The 17,073-nt window shown below is 40.5% G+C and overlaps 1 protein-coding gene across 4 annotated transcripts in view; it reads left to right on the top strand.

Annotated features, from left to right (window-relative positions):
* DIP2C (DIP2 acetate--CoA ligase C (putative)) overlaps positions 1–17,073 on the top strand; it is a 363,448-nt gene that overhangs the window by 230,378 nt on the left and 115,997 nt on the right. For all 4 annotated transcript variants that reach the window (XR_016391944.1, XM_089906635.1, XM_022554535.3 and 1 more), the window contains 4 exons: positions 5,833–5,967; positions 8,418–8,537; positions 9,697–9,894; positions 16,313–16,404. Coding sequence is in view for 3 of the 4 variants with exons in the window: in XM_089906635.1 (XP_089762761.1) it covers positions 5,833–5,967; positions 8,418–8,537; positions 9,697–9,894; positions 16,313–16,404 (545 nt within the window). In the remaining variant the exon portion in view is untranslated. The remainder of the gene's footprint in view (positions 1–5,832; positions 5,968–8,417; positions 8,538–9,696; positions 9,895–16,312; positions 16,405–17,073) is intronic.

Genomic DNA, 17,073 nt, shown 5'->3' on the forward strand with positions numbered 1-17,073 from the left:
AGCAGGCTCCAGACCTCGCCGTCCTTGGCTCCTCCTTCCACAGACCAGCACAGTCCCTGTTGGGTAGCGTTTGGCTACCCTGTGTCTTGCAGGCCTCCTTCCTCTCCGTTACTGCTCCCAGGACCCTGCATCCAGACAGCTCACCTCCCATCTCAGTGCTGCAGCCCCTTCCAGCCTCATATCTGTCCCGTTCATATTGTCCTTGTTGCCCTGTTGATGCTCTTAGGGCACAGATCTGCTCCGGTTTCTTGTCTCCAAAAATGCTTTGGGATTTTTGCCACTCGAAACTGATTTTGTTTATTTGGATTTTATACTTAGAATCAAAGTAATGATTTTTGACCCACAAGTATCCTAACCCTTCATCCAGTGCCTACTCCATGCTGCAGGAGTACCTCGGAGCCTGCCGCTCACACGTTGATGCACACAACCAACCAAATAGAAAGATGTCTATTCAGTTCTTCTCTTTCTCCCAGTGTTCAAATGCAGTCATTTACACTTAATGCCATGAGTTTCACAGATTCTTTCTTGGAAGTCGTGAGAGGAAAGGATTCCCACGCAAGGGGAGAAATGGCAGAGCGGGAGCCTTTGGGCCTGAGAGCGAGGATGGCAGTGTCACCGTCACTGCAGAATGTCACGGTGTAGTGTCGCTTGTGCCCTCAGACTTGGTGAGGAGCGAGTAGCAGCACTCTTGTTCCCCAGGTGAGAAGACCCAGGCTTAGGAAGGTGGATGTGATGCCAAGGGCGCCCAGCTAGTGAGTGGTCAGCAGGAACCAGACTCCTATCTGTCGGGTGTAGGAGCACCTGCTCGTGACACTCCAGCCCTGCTTCCTCCTCAGTGTCTGTGTTCCAGCTTGGCCCTGCTTGTTAAAAACAGAACAAGAGCTCTTTGCAGACAGAAATGCAATTAAACTTTGCATAAACAGTGAAAGTTCCAGCATCCCCATCACAATCCTGCTGGGTCTGTGGTCTGTACAGGCTTGTGACGATTGGAGCCCTTCAGCGTGAATTTGAATTTGCACATATAAAAGTCAAGAAGCTGTTGTCTGAAGTTAAAGATTTCTGTTCTGATGTTAGAACATCCCGAGATTTGTCTAACGGTAACTATCCCATCTTTATGGATTTTTGTGGCATAAATGTGGGAGGGAGGCCGTTCCAGTTCTGAGAACCTGTGTAATGCTTCTAAAGTCAACCTCTGAGAGCCTTGGCTGAGAGAAATGTTTGAATATAGAACCACTGAGCCCTTTCTAACTATCTCCAGGTTTAGTCTGCAAATTTGAAAAGCAACTGTGAATCGCCATTAGCAGTATCACACACACTCTCACAGGTAACCAGAGTATACTGTTCTGTCCCTGAGTGATTATTAAAGGATTAAGGAGATAAATCCTCACTTACATTGTCATGCGTCAGTATGACACATGGGTGAGACACCAGTAGAGCTCTCCTGTTGGGGGCTTCTGTCAGAGCCAGGGAGGTTGGACATTGCTGGGGAAACCAAGGAGGAAGTCCTGCTCTTCTCATGAGCTGTGCTTGGAACATGGGTCGGTGCAGTGGGCAGCTGAGCAGCGTCTCCAGCAGCCAAGCTGGATGCTCTGCCGTGAGGCCAGTTCCTTCCCTCAGCATCGTTGCAGATGCCTTTCACCACCTGTCACCTCCATATTTTCATTGAGGAACTTGGTTTTCTGCTGCCATGTGGAGGGCACAGCCATGTCATCTTAGGGAGCCAGGGCAGCTGGGTGGACGGGTGGTCTGAGGGCCTGTATCGCTTTCTGCTCAGTGACTGTGGAGGTTGGATGGACCGTAGGAGACACGGGAGGGGGCTTGTTGATGGATGGAAGGCTGGGTCCCTCTGAACTCGTCTCTCCTTATCTATCATCAGTTAGCGGACCACGAGCACGTTGCTTTCTACATGTGAAAACCAGATTTCCTCTTTTTCTTCTCTTAATTTAGAAGTTATTTGGGGACTGAAAAATAACAGGCTGGGAGGTAGGATCTCTGACCACTGATCCCTGAGGTTCCCAGTCATACAGTTAGAATTAAAGAAAGCTGCTTTTCAGCGGTGTGAGAACCAGAAGCATGTTATCTCTAGTCGTCAAGTGCTCCAGTGTATTCATTCTTACGTTCGTTCATTCTTTGAACTTTCTCTCCAACATTTGCTGTGTGCAAACGACGTGAGCTGGGTGTTGTACGACTTCAGCATCTGAGTAGGACACAGGAGCTAGACTGAGCTGGACGCCTGCAAGAGCAGGAGATGAGGAACGAGTTAGTTCAAGGAAGCGGGGAATTTCCAACGCAGAGCTGAGCAGGAAGACCAGCTAGTAACCTGAAACGGTCATGGCCAAAACAGCTGTCCAAAACGGGTGGATAGTTGGCAAGAGTAACAGACTAAAATCCGGAGTGGGAGGGGGATGCAGTGAGATGGGACCCCTGGTACTGATGGCTCCAAAACAGCAGATACTATCGTGGAAGATGGGTGAATTACACTTCCCTCCCACCTGCCCCTTGTGCCTTGCTTCCAGATTCTTAAGGAACCCATGTCGGCTGCTGGGAGCAAAAGCCATAGAGGGGTGAATGAGACAGGACCCACCTGTCAGGGAGCAGATGCAAAGGTGTCACAGTAGCTCTGGGGCACTCACAGTGGAGGTGACACCTGATAGGTGGCTGGAAGGTTGGCCGCCATTTTTCTGTTGATTTTGAAAGTATGGGGAAATTGATCTAAGGAACAGTGGGTCATCTGGCTCAGAAGATACGAACCCGCTCTGATGAGCGTTCTTAATCTTTGAAATGCTCCTGTTGCATATGGACCTGATTGGCATCATGCCTGGGGCTGATGAGCACTTTAGACCTTTGACCCTGCACCTTCAACCAGACCCGACTTTTTCTGACCCGTCAGCAAGTGTTTCTTGAGCATCTGTTACATACAAAGGTCTTTTCAATACTCACAAAAGATAGGTGACAGAGTTAAATACTTGGAGTCCTGATGTTTATTAAAATAAAATAGGGCACCATGTATCACTGCAATGGAGGAATGTTCTCTGGCTTCCTAACAGAAGCCCGCTGCTGGGCTTATAATCCTACAGTGACAGCATATGTGGGGAGTTTGAAAGGGAGGGGGAGAGGAGCTAACATAAATTTGGAAAGCACTTTGAAGTCATGCAGCTGTCACTGTTCCTATTTTTTAATCACCAGATGTATTGGAATCGTTATTTTTCCCAACTTCAAAGTGGAAGTGAGTACGTCTGCTGCCCAACACAGACTCAGTGGCTGCCACCAATGATGCAGCCACAGCAGAACGTAAACACAAGTAAACCTGAGCAAAATGGAACGCAGTGAACTTACATTTTAGCTGCTTTTGTTTTATGGGGCTAATTTGAAATGTTGCTCATCATACATTGGCATCTATTATCTTTTTGTTTGAAATATGGGGCCCCAGGGAGTTAACTGCTCAGCCATGGAGAATTAGATCATTTTGAAACATGAAATAAAGCCTATTTGGCAAAAGCACAGGTAGAGGAGATGAGAAGAATGAATGCAGTGTTTGAAATATTAAAGAGGTCATTTGAATGGTCCTCTTCTCTCCCTCTTGCTCTTCCCCTCAGTGATCTGATAAAGCATCCCAGCCGCACCCTCCTCCCTCTCACAGGTACCCTTTTTCTGGGCTGAGATCTAAGAAATTGCCCTTACGGGTATGTGTCAGTTGGCTCAGGCGGCCATAACAAAGCACCTTAAACAAGAGACATTCAGTGGCTCACAGTCCTGGAGGCTGTAAGTCTGAGCTCACGGTGTTGGCACTTTCTCCTGATGCCTCTCTTCCGGGCGTGTAGACAGCCATCTCCTCTGGGCATCTCTGTCCTCATCTCTTCTTATAAGGCACCAGTCAGATTGAATTAAGGCCCATCCTAGTGGCATTGTTTTGCCTTAATCATCTCTTTAAAGACCTCCATCTCCAAACACAGTCACCTTCAGAGGTCCTGGAGATTAGGACTCCAACATGTGAATTTTGAGGAGACATAGTTCAGTCCATAACAGGCTGGACACTCCTGGAACAGGGAGATGAGAATGGAATGGGGAGCTGGACTCTCTGCTGATGGCCTGTGTTTAGGGGCTGATGCCGATTGTTATCTTCACAGAGAACTCCAGGCTCAGACCCTGGAAGAGTAGTTGTTGGTGCAGAGAGCTGCCCATGTGTTCCTCTCCTGGCATGTCTTTCTGTGTGCCTGGTGACGCCAGTGCTTGTATCTGTTTATCTATGTTAATCCCCACTGTAACTCAGAGGTAGGCATTGTCATTGTCACCACCTTTTACAGGATGGGGAACCGAGGCATAGGAAGGTCAGTAACCAGTCCCAGGTGATCAGCTGTGAGAGGTGGACCTGAGGACCAGTTGGGCAACTGCTGGCGGCCCAGCCCTCAGCCCCCGTGCACATTTCCACACACTTACTGGTCAGTGTGCCTAGGACTGAGGGTCTCCCGAGTCCAAGCACCGGCATTGGTCACGCTGGTTGCTATGTTTGAAGCTTGCTTAGGAATTCAGATTAATACTCCTTGGCCTCAAGTCTCACTCAGTGTAATGTCCCTTAACATACGCAGGCTCACTGACACAGAAGTCAGTCTTCACTTCTGGCGGATTGGGTACTTGCCAATCTGCCTACTTGTTAAAATTACCTGCACCCTCAAATGAGTACCCGTGGGCTTCTCGAGGTCTAGACATTTGCAGAACGGCTAAAATTTGAGTCCCCGATGTGTATGTTCCCAGTGGAGTCGACAGGCCACGCCCCGGCTTCTAGTTTAGCGCAGTCTGTAAACAGCGTCCTTGATGTGATCTCTTCGGTGCTCTGTTTTTCCTCATTCTTGTGCTTTATGTTAGTGATTTCACAGTTTAAACTGGCCTTCACGTGTAGTGCCAAGGTGGGCAGTGTACAGCGGAGAAAGGCCTTCCAGTACCTGCTTCCCCTTTTAACAGCATAAAATGTTGTGCTTCTGTCACGTGGAACTATAGAATCTCGACAAGTTTTTATCTAGTAAGGATTAACAAATCAAAATTAATAGTATAATACTCATTATTAGAACTTAGTACGTATAAAATGACATGGACATTCTCACTTGACATGCTCTCCTTAATGTCTTATTTAATAAATACAAAATCATGCTTTCCCCATTTAAGTAGTTAACTTTATCATCAAATAATGTTATGGGGAAGGCCTGCTGTACGTTTCATTGTGCAGCACACGGCACACCATTCACCTTAGATGCAAACAGGTATTTTTTGAATGACTGGACTCTTCAGTATTATGCTAAAACAAATAATAAAATAGCTACTATTTCCTAAATGTTCACCTTCTATCAAGAAATGCTCTAAGTACTTTACATATGTTAACTCATTTAATCTACCCAACAAGGAGGTAGTTGCCATTCCCATTTGATGGATGAAGAAACCAAGGTATAGAGATCAGGATGCTTCCAAGGTCTCAAGAATTTGCAGAACTGGGATTCAAACCCCAGGCGCTCTGTATCTAAAGCTTGAGCTCTTAACTGCCTCTACTATGACTGACAAGAAAATTACTCCTTTATGAACACATAACTTACAGTGTCTTTTTCCTTTGGCCAGTTGAAGACATTATTTTAATTAAAGTGCAACAGTGATTCATTGATGTGGCACCTGTAGTGATGTTATTATTGTAAAGATCATCTTTATGCTGAGATTTTTGTAGTAGTTTGTGATTCAGAATCTTTTTCTCTTCTTAGGATGTGGCATTTTTGAAACCTTATTGCTTACGTAGCCTTCAGAATAACTGTATCATGATAACCAGAAAACTTACAATTTGCTTCTTTACAGAAAATCACTCTGCACCTCCCGACGTAACCACTTACACCTCAGAACACTCAATACAAGTAGAAAGGCCGCAGGGCTCTACGACGTCAAGAACAGCCCCAAAGTATGGCAATGCCGAGCTCATGGAGACTGGCGACGGTATGTCTTCCAGCAAGTTTTTCCTCCTTTGTAAATTCTAAGTTCTGCTGAGGTGCTTTCTGTGCCCTGACTGGATGTGTTTCTTCTAGTGACACAGTCGGCTCATTGACTCATCAGGTTCTTTATGAGCCTCCCTAGAAGGTGGCATAGTTACAGGAAGTGCAAGCTATCTCCAAGGGGGCCAAGAGTTATTCCTTGTAGGAAAAATGTCAACGTTGTAGGAATTTTGTCATGAGAATAAAAAGATTTGATAAAATTCTGATGTTTTTGCTAATGAATAATGTTGATTCCACAGTTAGAAAATTAGTGCAGGTGTTAAGACTGTGAATGGTTACTTGGAAGGGCAAGATGGAGCTAAACACAACCAAAATAATGCACAGAGATGGGCAGAGTGGTGCTTTAGACTTTGGAAGAAAGATGGTCCTTTTTCCTCCATGTTGGAAAAAGTATTGGTGATTTGATAAATACAGCCGTTCGGGTTCTCTCTTATTCCTTGAATCTTTCATCTTGGTATGCTCTGACATATTCCTGTTACCCATCCTAAAGTGACAGACTCGAACATGAACTTCATGCTTTATTCTGCTTTCCTTGACCTTCCAGAGTCATGAAAGTTAGACTGGAACCCGATGATGATATAAAGTGTTATTTTCTTGGAAGATGGCCAAAATAGCCTCTGTGTGCCATCCATCCCACTATGCTTGTGTCCGTGACACTGTGACTCGGGGGTGATAAGGAGGCCTGGACCCAGCCTCTAACAGGCAGATGCCTCTTCACTGTGGTCAGAGCCCAAGATCGCTAGGTTCTGAGTTCTCTGTTAGTACATTTGAAGTCACTCCAGTTTCCAGTATGATTGGTTTCCCTGGAATGCTTCTCAGTATCAAGGTTTGCTTTAGTCCTCTACTAAGTTCATTGTTTATTGAATTGGTCATTACTGTTATTCTTTGCATCACCGTTTTAGTAACTTTGTTGTCTTTGAAGTTCATCATCTTCACCTGCTCCCCCAGGTAAATTCATCTGTTGTCCAGTTCAGTGCTGTGATGGTGTCTCGTACCAGAACCACATGGGGCACTTGTTGGAAAACAGATTCGGGGCCACACCCCAGACCTAACACATCAGAAGCTCTGGGCTGGGTCCTAGGATGATTTGTGTGTGTTCTAAATTAAGCTGGAGCACCAGTGGCCTTGTGAAATGATCTCTGATTCATCCACACCAGATTAACTGGGACTCTTTAATGGGGAAATTTTGTGTTTAGATATTGAGAATTCTGGGTTGTATATTTTTATGTATTTTCAAGATTGTAAAATATTTAATGTCTCAATTCTGAAAGTACCCATAGAGTATTTTGAGACTATCTATTGAAATGGTTTTTATTGGATAGAAAAATTTCCTTGAATTCTGTCATACTCGTTCCAAAAGCTGAGTTCTGTTCTTGTGACACTGTGCCGTGGAGGAAGGGCTTTGCCTCGGTCAGTATGGGAAAGACCCTCTCTGGTCGTGGTTCTTCTGTCTGAGAACCGTGAAGGTTCCAGGCCTTCGTATTTACCAGGTTCAGGTTTCCAAGCACTGTTCAGCAGGAATGAAATCTGCCTGCAGAGAGTACGTGTGATCCAGTTACGGATTGAGCCTCTTGGTGCTCCATTTTTTTTCATTTATTTGGGTTATGTAAAATTTTTTAAATTTCATGGTTTTTCATTGATCATTTCACTTATTCAGTTTTGAAAACGATGTCACATTTATTGTCATGAGAAATGTATTATACGGTTGGGTCTGTTTTTCTCAGTACACATGGATAAATATATGTAAGTTCTATATTATATCAGAAACTGAATTTAGAGACTTTTAATTGCTGTGCTTCTAGAATGCATTACCTAAATGTTCACTCAGGAGAGTGGGTCTGAAAGACATATAGGAGGGACCTGGCCATTACCTGCAAGAGGACAAGGCCTGCCAGCGGCACTTGTAGAACCTGAGTCCCGTTACTTTCAGGGGCGGCAGCTGGAGGCTGAGCACAGGTGGTCTCAGGGGAGATTGAGACTTGGGGAGGGTCTCACTGCTTAATCAGCTCTCTGACCCCCAAGGACACAGGGGACCCTGAGACGATATTAATTAGGAGATGACAGACCCGGTTTTAGGAATAGAGGCGGGACCGAGCCCAGTCTATTGTCTGGAGTTTTTCCCAAGGTCACCAGAGCAGGACAGTTCACAGTGTAAAAGGGAATCATTTCTGCTACATCTTTATGCTCTCTCGAGGCTTCCTAGCAAGGTCACATGCTAAGACCGTGCACCTTGGAATGTTCTCGTTGAGCAGCAGTCGTCTTAGGTGACGCTGAGGGGCTCCCAGCCCTGAGATGGGGCAGGGTGTGCTGTCATGGCTGTTTTTCCTGTAGCTGCTTGTTTACGCTGTTCCACGCTCACAGTCAGCCCACCTGTCCCATGGTTCTGTTTTTCAGGAGTGCCTGTAAGTAGCCGGGTATCAGCAAAAATCCAGCAGCTTGTCAACACCCTCAAACGACCCAAACGACCACCATTGCGGGAATTCTTCGTCGATGACTTTGAAGAACTGCTGGAAGGTGAAAGAGCCCGTTCCTACCCGCTCGTCCAGTGTTTCTGTGACCCTATAGAGTATAGTGTTTTTCTACCAAGGCTGTTAGACTTTTTAAGAACAGTAATCTTGGTGTTCCTGGGAAGACAGGGATCCTGCCTAGAAACTGTAGGTACTATTCTCCAAGGTCCCTTTAAAGATACGCCAGTCCCGGCACAGTTGGGTCGGTACCATTTGTGTGCCACTCTCAGCGAATGCGATCTTGTCCCGTGAGCCAGGCCTCTCTCTAAGGACTCCTTGAGGCCACGGGAATGCTGGTGTTGATCAATCATAGGCAACCTGAGCTTGCAGCAGCGCGTTCTCTCTGAATAGGCTTCAGAGGCATGCAGAATGAGCCGTGGCAGATCTCACCTTCCTGCCTCTCGTGACAGCTTCAGGAGCTGGTGTTCTTAACCCCTGAACAGTCCTGAGCCTTTTAACACAAACAACTTAAAATTGAAACAAAGTACTGCTTGTTGTATCAAACCCAAACTGCTTATTTTCTTGCTCTTTATACCACAAGTAAGACATAGCTGATTTTCTAGCCAGCAGGTGGAAATTGTGAATCATCAACTATAAGAGAAACCTTTCCCAGAAGTGAGAATAATCTCTCAGATTCTTACCTATCTAAAGAGTTGGGCAAATTGTTTTTATTATGGGGCGTTTATTTTTGTTTTACGTAAGAAAATATGTGCTGTGCTAGTTATTCATAGTAGCTGTAGCAAATTCAAATTTACATCTCAGTATTTAAGGGAAAAATATAATTCAGCAAGATTTGAGCTCTTTGGAGTCTATAATTACTAGTGTATGTCGATAACCGATGTTTTAAACATGGCAATCCTAGACTCTAGGCATGTTAAAATGCATAGTTTTACTTGTCAGTTTATAAATGCATTCAGGTCTCCCTGAGTTCCACACCCTGACTTTGCCTTGGAAATTGTAAGAATTAAGTGCTTTTGTTACATCCATGAGGCTCATGTGTCGGTCATAGCTCTAATTCTAGAAAAACACCTGTGCATGTTTCCTGTCCTCTAATAAATTTCTAACTCCAGTGTAAATCTTCTAGCTTCCTTAAAAGGAATAAAAAAGTGATTGTGCTAATATGGATGTGTTTTTCTTGAAAACCTTTTGTGTTCAAATGTACTTAGTTCAACAACCAGATCCAAACCAGCCAAAGCCAGAGGGAGCCCAAATGTTGGCGATGCGTGGGGAACAGCTGGGTGTGGTTACAAATTGGCCCCCATCTTTAGAAGCAGCGTTACAGCGATGGGGGACCATCTCACCAAAGGCCCCGTGCTTGACCACGATGGACACGAATGGGAAACCTCTGTACATCCTCACTTACGGTAATCCTGTGAGACTTATCCACCTTTTGTTTGTTTGTGCCTGCACACAACTGTCACTTTCAGGGTGGCCGATTCATATTTGTGTTGCCTTATGTTTCTAATACAGAAATAAATGGAACCTGAAAGGAATATTATAGGAAAATTATTTGGTTTGAATATGAAAAGTTACTATTTGTTAAATGTTTTTGAGTAAAAACCAGAAAGTGATATAAAAAATTAGTGATTATAACTCTAATAAGATGTTAGATTTTACCTCTTGGAATGTATATTAATTAAATTAATGCTTTCAAGAAGGATTGGTAGTTAAAGAATGTATATCAGAACTCTTTGACATGCGTCACTCACTCAGAAGAAACAGAATCTGTTTCCAAAGTGCTTTTTCAGAAAGCAAGAGAAAACAAATTTTTCTTTAATTCTTTATTCAGTACCATAAATGCAGTCCATAAACTTGGAAATAGTTAACTGTACCAGAGAGATTCATTTCTCTTTGTGCCACGGATAAGAGGCGGAGAAAGCAAATTTTCAGGTCATTTTCACACTCTCTGTTACAGTTTTGCAAAGAAACAAGCTTCATAACAAAAACACCAAAATGGCTTATATTATGTCTGCATGTGTGAGGTTAGATTACCTTTTTTTAACTTTCAGTTTTGTTTTTATGATGATAATGCTCTTCTAATTGCAGGTAGGAAAGAAAGTGTTTTCTCCATTAGCAATGGAGGTCAAAAGCCAGGTGTTAAGTATTATAGCCCAGCCCTTTAGTGGGTGTGGGGCCCGTGAGGCACCCACTGTGCCTCAGTCATTATCCTTTGCATCTCATGGAAGGAAATGGGATTTAGGAGCATATGTTTTCATAGTCTCATTTTTTTTTTTCTGGCTTTGTTGGGAAATTCTGAGTGGAGTGGATAGAGGGTATTTCACCCATCATGAGGCATAAGATTCATTTTTTAAAAGTTATACTCTTGGAGATAGATTTTAGTCAGTCAAAAAGACAGAGGACTTTCCTGTTTGACCTTCATCTCTTGCCAGATTCAACCATGAAGCTGATTGTGTACTGTTTTCCAAGCATCATTTATTGAAAGACTGTCCTTTCCCCTTTCTTGGCTCCTTTGTCATAAATTAGTTGACATACATGTGTGGGTTTATTTTTGGGCTATTCTGTTTCATTGATCTATGTGTCTGTTTTTGTGCCAGTATCATACAGTTTTTCATTACTGGTAGTTTTGTAATGTCAGGGAGTATGGTGTTTCTAGCTTTGTTTTTCTTTCTCAAGATGGCTTTGGCTATTTGGGGTCCTTCATGGTTTCATACAAATTTTAGAATTGTTTGTTCTATTTCTGTGAAAAATGCCATTGGAATTTTGATAAGGATTGCGTTGAATCTATAGATTGCTTTGAGTAGTACAGACATTTTAACAATATTAATTCTTCTGATCCACAAGCAGAGAATACCTTTCTATTTATTTGTATCATCTTTAATTTCTTTCATTAAAGTCGTAATTTTTAACGTACAGGTCTTTTACCTCCTTGATTAAATTCATTCCTAGGTATTTTATTCCTTTTGATGCAGTTGTAAATGGGATTGTTTTCTTGATTTCTCTTTCTGATAGATTTTTATTAGTGTATAGACAGAACAGTTTTCTGTGTATTGATTTTGTATCTGCTACTTTACTGAATTCATTTATTACTCTGTTTTTCTGTATAGTCTTTAAGTTTGTCTATATATAATGTCATGTTATCTGCAAGTAGTGACAGTTTTTCTTCTTCCTTTCCAGTTTGGATGCTTTTTATTTCTTTTTCTTGCCTTATTATTCTGACTAGGACTTACAATGCTATGTTGAATAAGCATGGCAAAAGTGTCTTGTTCCTGAATCTTAGAGGAAAAGCTTCCAGCTTTTTACTGTTGAGTATGCTGTTAGCTCTGAGCTTGTAAACATATGACTTTTGTTTGTAAACATATGACTTTTATTTTGTTGAGAATTTTTTTTATCATAAATGGATGTTGAATTTTGTCAAATGCTTTTTCTGCATCTGCTGAGATGATCATATGATTTTTATCCTTCATTATGTTATTAATGTGCTGTGTCACATTCATTGATTTGCGGATATTGAACCATCCTTGCGTCTCTGGAATAAATCCCACTTGATCATGGTGTATGAGCATTTTAACATATTATTAAATTTGGTTTGCTAATGTTTTGTTGAAGATTTGTGCATCTGTGTTCTTCAGGCCTGTAATTTTCTTTTCTCATGGTGTCCTTGTCTTGTTTTGATACCAGGGTAATGCAGGCCTTGTAAAATGAGTTTGGAAGTGTTTTCTCAACTTTTGTTTTTTGGAAGAACTTGAGAAGGATTGGTATTAATTCTTCTTTGAATGTTTGGTAGAATACACCAGTGAAGCTATTTAGTCCTGGACTTTTGTTTGTGGAGAGGGTTTTGGTTACTGATTCAATCTCCTTACTAGTAAACGGTCTGTTTAGATTTTCTGTTTTTTCATCGTTCAGTCTTGGAAGGTTGTATGTTTCTAGGAATTTATTTCTTCGAGGTTGTCCAGTTTGTTGGTATGTAATTGTTCATAGTAATCTCTTATGATCATTTGTATTTCTTTAATACCAATTGTAATGTCTCTCATTTCTGATTTTATTTATGAGTCCTCTTTTTTCCCTGGGTGAGTCTAGCCAAAGGTTCGTTAATTTTGTTTATCTTTTTAAAGAACCAGCTCTTGATTTCATTGATCTTTTCTATTGTCTTTTTAATCTCTATTTCATTTATTTCCGCTCTGATCTTTGTCATGTTCTTCCTTCTACTAACTTTGGGCCTCATTTGTTCTTCTTTTTCTAGTTACTTGAGATGTAAAGTTAGGTTGAGATTTTTCTTGTTTCTCGAGATAGACGTTTATCTGTGAACTTCCCTCTTAGAATTGCTTTTGCTGTATCCCATAAGTTTTAGTATGTTGTATTTTCATTATCATTTGTCTCAAGGTGTTTTTTACTTTCTCTTTTGATTTCTTTGTTTCGTTGGTTATTGGATAGCATGTTTTTTAATCTCCACATACATGTAAATTTATCAGTTCTCATAATCGATTTCTAGTTTGATAACAGTGTGGTCAGAAAAGATGCTCAATATGATTTCAGTCTTCTTAAATTTAAGACTCGTTTTGTGGCCTAAGATATGATCTATCCTGGAGAATGTTCCATATGAGCTTGAGAAGAATGTTTATTCTGCTGCTTTTCGATAGAGTGTTCTTTATATATCTATTAAATCTGTCTGGTGTAATGTGTAATTTAAGGCTGATGTTTCCTTATTGATTTTCTGTCTGGCTGGTCTGTTCATTGATGTAAATGCGGTATTAAAATCCCCTACTCTTATTATTATTGCTGTTGTTTCCCTCTTTATGCCTGTTAATGTTTTCTTTATATATTTAGGTGCTTCTATATTGGGTGCATAAATATATCCAAATGTTATATTTGCTTGTTGGATTTACCCTTTATCATTACATAATGTCCTTTGTCTCGTTACAGTCTTTGTTTTAAAGTTGATTTTATCTGTTATAAGTATAGCTACCCCAGCTTTCTTTTAGTTTCCATTTACATGGAATATCTTTTTCTATCTGTTCACTTTCATTTTGTGTGTGTCTTTATACTTGAAGTGGGTCTATTGTAGAAGTATGTAGATGAGTCTTGTGTTGTTGGTTTTTTTTTAATTCATTCACCCGCTGTGTCTTTTGATTGGAGAATTTAGTCTGTTTACATTTAAAGTAGTTATTGATAGGTATGACCTTATTGCCATTTTTTAAATTTCTTTCTGGCTCTTTTGTAGTTCCTCTGTTCCTTTAGTCTTCTCTTACTCTCTTCCTTTGTGGTTTGATGACTTTCTTTAGTGGTGTGCTTAGATTCCTTTCACATTATTTTTTTGTGTATCTACTATAGGTTTTTGCTTGATGATTACCATGAGGCTTACATATAACATATTTATAATAGTCTGTTTTAAGTTGATTAAAAACTTAAGTTTGAGTACATTCTCAAGCCCTGCATTTTTAGTCTTCCCGTTTTATGTTTTTGATGTCACATTTTACATCTTTTTATCTTGTGTATTCCTGAACTAACTGTTGTAGTTATTTTTACTGCTTTTGTCTTTCAACCTAATACTAGGTTTATAAGTGATTAATCTACTACCTTTACTAAATATTTACCTTTACCAGTGAGACACATATTTTCTTGTTACAAATTAGTGCCCTTTCTTTTCAGCTTAAATAAGTTCCTTTAACACTTTTTTTGTAAGGCTGCTTTCATGGTGATGAACTCCTTTAGCTTTTTGCTTGTCTGGAAAACTTTATCTGTCCTTCAATTCTTCTCTTTTTTTTTTTTTTTTTGTGGTACGCGGGCCTCTCACTGTTGTGGCCTCTCCCATTGCGGAGCACAGGCTCCGGACGCGCAGGCTCAGGGGCCATGGCTCACAGGCCCAGCCGCTCCGCGGCATGTGGGATCTTCCCGGACCAGGGCACGAACCCGTGTCCCCTGCAGGCAGACTCTCAACCACTGCGCCACCAGGGAAACCCTGTCCTTCAATTCTGAATGATAACTTTGGCCAGGAGAGTATTCTTGGTTGGAATTTTTTTTTCTTTCTCCTTTCTAAATCAGTCAAGAACTGTTTTATCTTCTTTAATTTAAATCATCAATTTACTCTTTTTTTTTCTATTTGAAAAATATTTCTAGAACTTGCCAAAAGTGTGTTGTTTCCTTTTTCAGACTCTCTGTTGTAAATTGGCTTTTGTATGAATTTATGATGATCTCGACTTTAATATTCCAAACTGAGAATGAAGTTGAAACTTTCACAAAATATAATGGTGCTAATTGTTTGATTGTAATTGATTTGTTTGTTTACAATCGTTGATTTTTTTCACTTACAACAAGTTGATCGTAATTGTTTATTTAACTATAATAATTTCCAAACATTGTTCACATTAAATAAATCTGAAGGCACAAAATATTTGTGATTTCTTTAGGAAAAAAATAACTCCCTGCATTATTTCTAATGGCTAGCGACTATTTGGGGCAAAAATATAATCATCAAATAATTGTAAAGTAGCCAGTCTCGAGGAGGTGGAGTTAAGGAAGGTGGAGGAGGGGCATGAATAAAACATCATACCTAGTAGCTACTCTCAGTGATCAAGAAGTAGGCTAAAATGTATACTGTGATTTTGTTTTTTATAGCTTGCTTTATTATGATGTTAATAAAACAAAGAAACATTTGTTGAGCACATACTGTGAGCAAGGAATGTCCTAGGAATTATAGGAATCAGAGATAATGGAAAAATCCTCCTTGTCCCCCTAATCACTAAGGAAGAGACAAATTGATAAATCCATTGATAGGAAAACAGTAAGAACCCTAGTTTGGATTGCTGCAAAATCCAATATGAAATAAAACAAATTCAGATTTTTTTCATTTCATAATTTAATTTCATAATTAAAGTGTATATTAATTTAACTTTTACATTTAAAATAGGAAAAAGGTTAGAGCAGTGATTGCATTTATAGGAAATAGTTCAAATTGTTGTTATCTTTATTATACTTTTATTGCATTAATATAATTTCTAACACCTTGACTGCTTCTGAAAGCTTATAGAAGCTAAAGTTGTAAAAGGCCTTTATGTGTCCAAGAATTCATGTTAGATTTTAAAGCCATTTTGGTTTGATCTCAGACTGTTTGCTATCACCTGGGTATGCTGAGGAAATGTCTGGCACTGGGATGAAGGCAGGGATTTGAATCTGCAAGTTCTTCACAACTGGTTATTTTTCTCATGTTTTTTTAATCTTTTTAATCCTGCTTTGTGGTGATTTTTTCTAGAGTTCAAAACTTTAAAATAATTCAAAAATTTTACCATAATTTTTATCTAAATTCAGGGATTAGGATTCCAAAATCCTAAAAGTTAGGAAAAGTTGAAGTTGAGAAACTTAGGATGTGGGGAAGGAGAGGGATCAGGCCCTACAAAGCCTGTCTTAAGTGCCCTTTACATTCATTGCAATCACACAAGACAGGACTCATTAATAGAGGAAATAGGTGTCATTTTGCACAACATAAATTAGCATTAACTCACTAATGCCGTGGTCCCTGCCCTATTTTACTCCCTAGAAATCCTCCCCACTTCTGTGATGGTAATTAAATTCTGTGTGGCTTTGCTCTAGGTTCTTAGCATCCTAGGTGTATTTGTATTTAATACCTTATTCCAGTGTTCAGGCTTCTCAGATTTTTAAGTCAGATTTGCTGGCTTTTGTTTCCCGTCTTGATTCCAGGGACTCGGAATAACTTGAAAGGCTTAAAGTGAAAAAGTAATACTCTCTATATAGGTTAATGTGCACACGTATACACAACAGAAAATGCATGTGTACAATTAATTGTATCTTTATAATTTGTATTGATAGGCAAACTGTGGACAAGAAGTATGAAGGTTGCTTACAACATTCTGCATAAATTAGGTACAAAACAAGAACCTATGGTGCGACCTGGAGATAGGGTAAGTGCAATTTAAATTATCACATCTGCAAGACACGTGGTCTGAGGTGGAGAAGACACCCACTGTTTTAAAGTTGCAAAGTTCAGTGCCTCCATACTACTAAATCAGGCTTTCTTAACATTTACTGTGAACCAGAAACAGTTATTCAACAGGATTAATCTTCACAGTAACTCAGTGAGTTTAACTATAGTAGTTCTCACATTTTATCCATTAGGATATTAGAACATGAGAGGGTAAGAATCATATCAGCTGAAGGCACATAGCTAGAAAGTGTTATAGCCAGTGCTCATATCCATTTCTGTCCAACCACAAAACCTGTGTCCTAACCCCTGACATATGTGGTCTCCTAGTTTGGAATGTACTTGCATTGTCTCCCTGAGTAGGCAGGACAATTGTGTTTAGAACTTTTTTATATTAGTCAGTGATATCGAAAATCCTGGCAGCAAACTGCAGGTATGTTCCTTTCCTAGTGTTAAATTTCTTGATATAGGCTACTATCTTTCATTGAAAAGCACAATTTTATTCTTACTACAATCTGCTAAGTTACTGAGAACAGATATTAGTATTTCCTTTTTAATGTTACACCCAGAGCAGTTAATAATCTTGCCCAAGCTTTACACCCCAATTAAGATGTGGGGCTGAGAGTAGAACCTAGTTTTCTTGCCTTAA

The sequence above is a fragment of the Delphinapterus leucas genome, chromosome 2 (assembly GCF_059928025.1).
Source record: "Delphinapterus leucas isolate spDelLeu-1000000601 "Yukka" chromosome 2, BTC_Dleu_Yukka2, whole genome shotgun sequence".
In the NCBI taxonomy this organism is placed as follows: Eukaryota; Metazoa; Chordata; class Mammalia; order Artiodactyla; family Monodontidae; genus Delphinapterus; species Delphinapterus leucas.